The 7,500-nt window shown below is 46.7% G+C and overlaps 1 protein-coding gene across 1 annotated transcript in view; it reads right to left on the bottom strand.

Annotated features, from left to right (window-relative positions):
* The window catches only part of znf385d (zinc finger protein 385D), a gene marked incomplete at its 3' end in the record, with an annotated part of 45,212 nt that overhangs the window by 12,684 nt on the left and 25,028 nt on the right, over nucleotides 1-7,500 (bottom strand). The window contains exons 3-4 of the mRNA XM_080857424.1: nucleotides 5,812-5,919; nucleotides 699-867 (exon numbers count right to left, since the gene is read on the bottom strand). Of these exons, the coding sequence (XP_080713550.1) occupies nucleotides 699-867; nucleotides 5,812-5,919 (277 nt within the window). The remainder of the gene's footprint in view (nucleotides 1-698; nucleotides 868-5,811; nucleotides 5,920-7,500) is intronic.

Raw genomic sequence — 7,500 nt, 5'->3', positions numbered from 1 at the left:
GGGGCAGCAGGCCAACTCTTGAATAACCGGCAGGAGCCAGACGCTGGAGAGACTGATGGGCTCGCTGCCTTTCAAACTGCATTGTCTGGGTGAGTGAAAGAACACCAAAAGTGTAATAACGCATCACAAATCCGTTTGAAAGAAACTGAAGCGTTTTGTCACTCGGGGCCTGGGTGGTGTTCCTGGATTTGTGTCCGTGTCTCGCTGCGCTGCAGAGGGATACTGTACCCTGGATTTAGCCAAGACGAACAGGATATTGGTCTTCCTGCTCCAGACATTACAGCGTTTTAATGTCCAAAACACTCGGCCGGCGAGGCTGCAGGACAGTAAATAATCGTGCTAGTGAGCACTCACTCACTCGCGCCTCTATCTCTCATACTCCACCCCCTCCTCTGTCTTTCATACTCCACACTAGTGATCACACTTTCACTCCCGCCTGTCATTCATACTCCATGGTGGCGACAAACCAGAGGTTGCAGAGTTTAAAGCCACGCTTGTCTGCGGCCTAGAATCGGCCATGGCAGTGACTCGAACAGTTTCGAAATGGAACTGACCGTATTGTACTCTCCAGCACACTAGCTACATCACAATATAGAGAATAAGCTGACTTAGACAAAGTAGGGGTTGGAAAAGGAAAACAAGCAAAAGAGGTACAGGGAGAGGAGGGGAAAGAAGGGAAGAAAAGAACAACAATTTACCTTTTCTGTCAGCGCTAAGGGATGGCGCAGCTGGAGAGAAGATTTTGGGGGTCTCTTTGCCACTGGTTTCCCTGGCGACCAGCGCGCCTTTCTGCTTGCATTTGGGGGCGTCCAGTGCTTTCAGCTTCTTGGCGTGTTTGGTCCCTTTGAAATGGGCCAATGCCTGGCTCTGTCGAGAGAGAAAAGACAGAACATGGGCCAACCGTGAGGGACCGCAGCCAAGGAGGACCAGGTGTTACCGGCATCAGTCAAAAGAGGGACCACAGACCATGAAAACATCCACTGGAGCAGGGACAGACACGCAGCGTGATCACATTTGTAGTCATCAGAACCCTGACAGGCCTCCATCTGTTCGTGCGAAGCCGAGCGGAAACGGCGAGCAGCGGTCGGACTGATATCAGTCTTGGCAGGTCTTAGCTTAACAGTGCAACGCCTGCTGCATTGGCCCTGACTGTGGTTTCTTTTTTTTCGGCACACAATCACTTCAGGATGTTCTAAATTTGACACCCCCCCCCCCCCCCCCCCCCCAAAAAAAAACGAGTAATGTTGAACATTCTGTATAACTCCTCTTGCAGGATTTCTCTGTTTTTGTATCGCACCAACATTTTTGACAAGCACAGTGTCTTAGGGCTTCACTGTATCTGTCGAGGCTTTGGTGTGAATTCAAAAGACTTTGACAGAGAACAACCTTTTCATTCCTCGTGTTATTTCCCCCTTGGTCAGCACCTAACCTGCCAAAAGAGTCTTCGAGATGACTGAACTCCAAGTGGATCTAACAAGTTCAAAAAAAGGTTCTTCGGAGAAATTGCTATTATTAAAACATAAACAAAAGTGCTCATAGAACTACAGTTGGATTTAACAGTTTATTTATCAGATGATATATGGCTTCATAGAGGACACCACCACAGTCCCTGGGCATTGTGCAATCCAATCAATCATTTTATGATGCAAAACTCTGTCAGGACACCTTGTCCTGTGTGTGTGTGTGTGTGTGTGTGTGTGTGTGTGTGTGTGTGTGTGTGTGTGTGTGTGTGTGTGTGTGTGTGTGGATGTACACACGTATGTGTATGTCTGTGTGGACTCTGTCAGGACACCTCGTCCTCAGTCATAATGAGGGCTCACCCTCAGACACAAGATTTATTATGATTCGCTTGAACCGAGCCATAAGCTGAGACTTTCAGTTGTCCTTGTTTACGTGTACATGCACACACACATACGTGTATTCATCCTCACACACACACACAACACACACTCGCACACACACTCACACACAGACAACACAGACAGACAACACAGACACCACACACACACACCACGTGTGTACATCCTCACACAAAAACACACACACACACACACCACAGACACACCACATGTGTACATCCTCGCACACACACACACACACACACACACACACACACACACACACACACACACACACAAACACAGCACACAGACACCACACACACACAGGCGCACACACACACACCACACAGACACCACCAACACCACATGTGTACATCCTCACACACCCACACACAGGCACAGACATACACACACAGCACACAGACACCACACACACACAGGCGCACACACATACACACCACACAGACACCACAAACACAGGCACACAAACACACTTCTGGCAGACTTCTCTGACATTGCCTGCAGCGAGGAGGAAGCTATCAGGAGACATGCGAATGCCTCTCAGAATAAATAAGGTTGCCGTCGCCCCACCGGCCAGCCAAAGGAAGGCGCAGGAATCAGGATAAACAGAACACCTGACTACGGAGGGGAAGCGGAGGAACCAAGATAGCGGAGAGCTGCTGTGTGTGTGTGTGTGTGTGTGTGTAAGAGCTGCTTATCGTTCCTTCACCCGATGCATTATTCTATAACCCATCTTGATACACCAAATGGGCACGTGGAGGAATTGTGTTTCTCCAAACCACACCTCAGAAGGAGTGCATGACTTTGTATTTACGCCATTTCTACTGTGTGCACAAAACCCCGTCTGTGCACACACACACATAAACACACACACACGCACAAACGCACACGCACTCACACACATTCACACACACACACACACACTCTCACACACACAGGGTGGTCTATTTCACCATCAGTGGGAAAGGAGCATGGAAGGATTGGAAAGAATTTACAGCAGCAATAACACACGAGAACAAAGCTAAATTTACCCTTGATGGCAATAACTGGTGCACGCGTAAAACTTTCAGATTCAAATCATCACAAACAGCTCGAGGCGGATCCACCCTCTCTGACCTCTTCCTGTGAAGACTTAAACAAGTTTACGCAAACATTTACCCAACTTAGGGCTCAATTCCGATGGTGGATTTAATGAGTGTCCTCTTAGAGAAACATTTTGGTGAACATTATACTGCGGTAAAACGGTGTTTATGTGGTCATCTGTCTTGTCTGTTCAGCGGATGAGTCAGTCTGACAGGAAATAGCCCAGAATTCTCCCCATGCAGATCCTATTGTATCTGCCTGTACAGCTTGGAGGGAAGCAAGGGGCCATCCTGATAGCCAGGGGCCTGATTTGGGTCCACAAAAACACAAAAATAAACATTAAATAAACCTTGAACTATTCTTAGAGGGAGTCCGCTCCATTAAGGCAACATAAGTGTATGATTGTAACAGTCAAGTACAATGTGTAGAATATTTAGAAAAAAGGACGAGAGATGTTCAGAATGATGTTCTTGGCCTCATTTCCAGCAGTGAATGTGCTAAACACACAGAATGGTCCTCCTGTGTGTGTGTGTGTGTGTGTGTGTGTGTGTGTGTGTGTGTGTGTGTGTGTGTGTGTGTGTGTGTGTGTGTGTGTGTGTGTGTGTGTGTGTGTGTGTGTGTGTGTGTGTGTGTGTGTGTGTGTGTGTGAGTGTGTGTGTGTGAGTGTGTGTGTGTGAGTGTGTGTGTGTGTGTGTGTGTGTGTGTGTGTGTGTGTGTGTGTGTGTGTGTGTGTGTGTGTGTGTGTGTGTGTCTGTATATATACCGCACCATTTACAAGTAGGAGAGCACTGGGTAGAGAATACTGTCCGTCATCTATGGATATGGATATGGAATGTAGGCTTTAATGTGGCCAAAAATGAATTGTGACTACGACGGCAGAGAGCTCTTTCTTATTCATCAGCTTCTTAACTAAGATGGACATCTTCCAAAAGCTTGACTTAAACAGTATCATCAGCCAATCAATCATGGGAGGAAATGAGCTTATGTAAAGAGAACTATTTTTTTAAAGGAACTGAAAAAGGGGTGAGCCTGGCTTCTGGTAATAATGTGAGGTTCGAGTAAACAGTCCTCTCCTGTCTGAAACTGAAAGAGCTGATTCTTCATCAGAGTCTCAGGCATGTGCATAAAGTAGAAGCAATCCGTTTCTGTGGTGATCTGAAATTCAAACTACTTCTGATTGCGTGGGTGGGTGTTGTGTGTGTGTGTTGGTGTGTTCTGACTGTGCGTTGAGTGTGTCTGTATAAGAACTGTGTGTCTGCAGGATGTGCGTTGTGAGTGTGCGTATGTGTGTGTATCGACTGACAGCATCCGTAGCCAGCATTGTTACTCGCTGTGTCTGTATGAATGTGTGTGTGTGTGTGTGCGTGAATATATGTGTGTGTGTGTGTGTGTGTGTGTGTGTGTGTGTGTGTGTGCCTGTGTGCATGTGGGACTTAATATTCAGCTCCACATAAATATCCCAGAAGTCCTCAATGGCCCTGTTACTCCTTTCAAATGGAACTCTATTGCAAATCTGCAATGATAATGAAGTGTTGCCTCTGATGAAGACCAACTTCCTCTCGCCGTCCCTGCCACTGGAATGCAAATTCTCCCAGGGTCTCTCTCTCTCCACTATCTCCGCACCGCAGGGAGAGGTGCCTGGTGGGGGTGGGGAGGGAGGGGGTATGAAGTGGCGGTTGGTGGGGGTGGATGGGGGGGGGGGGGGGGGAGTGTAGGAAGTGGTGGTTGCAGGTAAACAGCGTCTCGGGCCCCTGCTCTTGGCCAAGGTGATGGATGGCTCTGATGGGCCGTGATTGCCCCGAGATGGCCCTCAGTGCCGGATATAATAACTTTCCTCTGAGGCACATCGGGTTCAGACGGAATAAATAGCTTATTTAACGGAAGGAATATGGAAAACAGCATTGTGCACCCCAATGTGGGGGGGTGGGGGGTTGAGAAAAACAATAATGGAAAAGAATGCTATTGAGAATAAGTGGAAGAAATTTGAGTGTGTGGTTAAATTAGCCTATCTTAACAATTGTGTGAAATCCCGACGCATTTTCTTCAGCCATATAACCTTGCTGAGCCCTAGCAGTCCAATCACCCTCAACTCATCATCAAGTAAGATGCTACCTCCTACCAAGACACTACCTGCTACCATCATTTCAAACTCATGCTTAAATAGATGGTGGATTTTGATAGAGATTATTTCTAACCACTGTTAATGATTTAAGAATATAATAATCAAGTGCCTTGTATTAATATAGTCCTTGTATGAATCATGTGCTTATGAAAGCAGGAGCATGGCTTTTCTGTGTGTGTGTGTGTGTGTGTGTGTGTGTGTAACTAGAATATTAGGTGCCACTTAGTCTGCATATGAACAAGAGCATGTTTAAACCAGAGGAGATAAGAAGGGAACTCTGCTTCTTCCGACCTTGTGCAAAACTGCCATCCTTGCAAGACAGGGAGCCTCGGACATGAGGAATCCACCACGTGGTTATCCCTGCTGAAAGCTAAACTTCTGTCTATATTAACCGGGAGGGGAGCCTGATTGCAATTGTTGTTGTTGATTGTCTAATAAATATACTTACATGCAGCTCCGGAGTCATGAGGTAACTAGGGTGAATTTTCACCTATCAGATTTTTTCCCCAAATTAACCTGAATCCCACCTTGGCAGTGGACGGGCGGATATGGACGGATGTTTGAGCGCGAGTCGCAGATGGCCCTGCTTTTTGAAGCTCAGCTCCCCACCCCCCATCCCCACGTATCCACCACCCCCCATCCCCACGTCCCGCCCACCCTCCATCCCCACGTCACCCCCACCCTCCACATCAAAGCTCCTCGTGCACAGGCGGAGCCCTGTGTATCATCTCGCCTCCGACTCACCTGCGAGTTAAAGCGAAGCTGGCACACGCCGCACGAGATGTACCTCCGCTTGGGCGAGGAGGGCACCCCGAACGTGTGATGTATCACCGCCTTCTGAACAGGATCCATCTGCAGGAGACAAAGAAAGAAAGAAAGAAAAAAGAAAACAGAAGGAGAGACTAATTAACATGTTAGATGTATTCACCTCTGAGTGGGGCATCTTTTTTTTTACCCTCCTCTCCTTCCCCTCCTCCTTCCTGTCTTCTCCCTCGCTCTTTCTCTCCCTCCTGGAATGGTGGGAGGGGGAGATCAACTGTAGCTCTAGGGCTCGTAGTCGTGTTTTAAAAATCAAACAAGGTGCGGTTATCAAGAGCAAGTAGGAGGCAATCTGGAGAGCATTAACGCCCTCTGATCCCAAAGCTTTCTGCACATCTCTGCTCTGGCTCTCTTCTCTGGCTGCGGGGTATTGGGGAAGGGAGATCATCCTGGTTGGGCTGTCATGGAGAGACCTCCTGAGATCGGTTCTAGTGACATCCACTCACTCAAAATGACGGGAGGGGAGGAGGGGAGACAGGAAGGAGCTATGGGGGTTTGCAAAAGGTCGTCTGCCAGCACATACACGCAGTGCATCGATAAGACCAGTGCATCGATACAACTCTCCCCTCTTAAACTAATAGCAACACTTAGATATAGTACACTTAGGTGTATAATGGCACTCTACTGCGTCACTCAAATGGCTGCAATCATGCACTGAAATCTCACCACTCAACCACTGATTTCACAGGAGGGGAGCCACTTTAGCCATACCTAATGCTTTTAAAGCAGAAGACGCATCAGAAAATAAAGTGTATAATTCAAGTTACACAATAAATAATACATTTCATTTTCCTTATTTTTCGCAGTTTTCATATGTTTTATTTATTTAATATTTATTAACATATAATATTACTTATCTTTTGAGAGCATAAAATATATTGAATTCAGTTGAATTCCATTTGATTTATATAGCACCAATAACAAATGGCCCCTACAGCAAGCAAGCAACCATGGCAACGGGGCAAGGGAAAACTGCTTTTTTTAACGGGAAGGAAACCTTGAGCAGAATCTCAGCTCAAAGGGGGGGACCCATCTGCTTAGGGCCGAGATGAGGGGAGGCAGAACGGGAGGGAGGAGACGAGGAGACGAGGAGGCGAGAGCATCAGAAGGAAGCAGATGGATTCATACACGTACCAGGATCAAAACATATCAGCACACACGTGGCATATGCACATGACACATACATGATTCCACGACGCATAAAAGACGGTATAGACATGATACATACATAATTAACAGTGGATAAAAGCGACACAGCCATCGCTCAAAGTACTGCTTTGCAGAACAGATAAGTGGGTATATACAGTGTCCTCATAAAAGTACTATTGATTGAATAGTTGTTTCACTTAAGTCTAACTAATGGATAAACATACAATCTCTGCATAGACAGACTAGCAGACCAGCAGCTGCATACCATATATTTAAACTCCTTTGTTTTTATGTAGGCCTACCGTTAGTAAATATATGGCCCGGAATTTATACCAGGTGCAAAAAAACTAGGAGTGACTTCAAGATGGCTGACGGTCCAAAAAAAAAAAAAATCCCAGAATCAGATCTCACAGATAGCCGTATTCTAAAATGCAAGAATAACAGAATCCGAACACACGGATAGCC

The sequence above is a fragment of the Sprattus sprattus genome (genome assembly GCF_963457725.1).
Source record: "Sprattus sprattus genome assembly, chromosome: 19".
NCBI classification, from domain to species: domain Eukaryota; kingdom Metazoa; phylum Chordata; class Actinopteri; order Clupeiformes; family Clupeidae; genus Sprattus; species Sprattus sprattus.
This window is presented reverse-complemented; position numbering and strand designations above follow the sequence as displayed.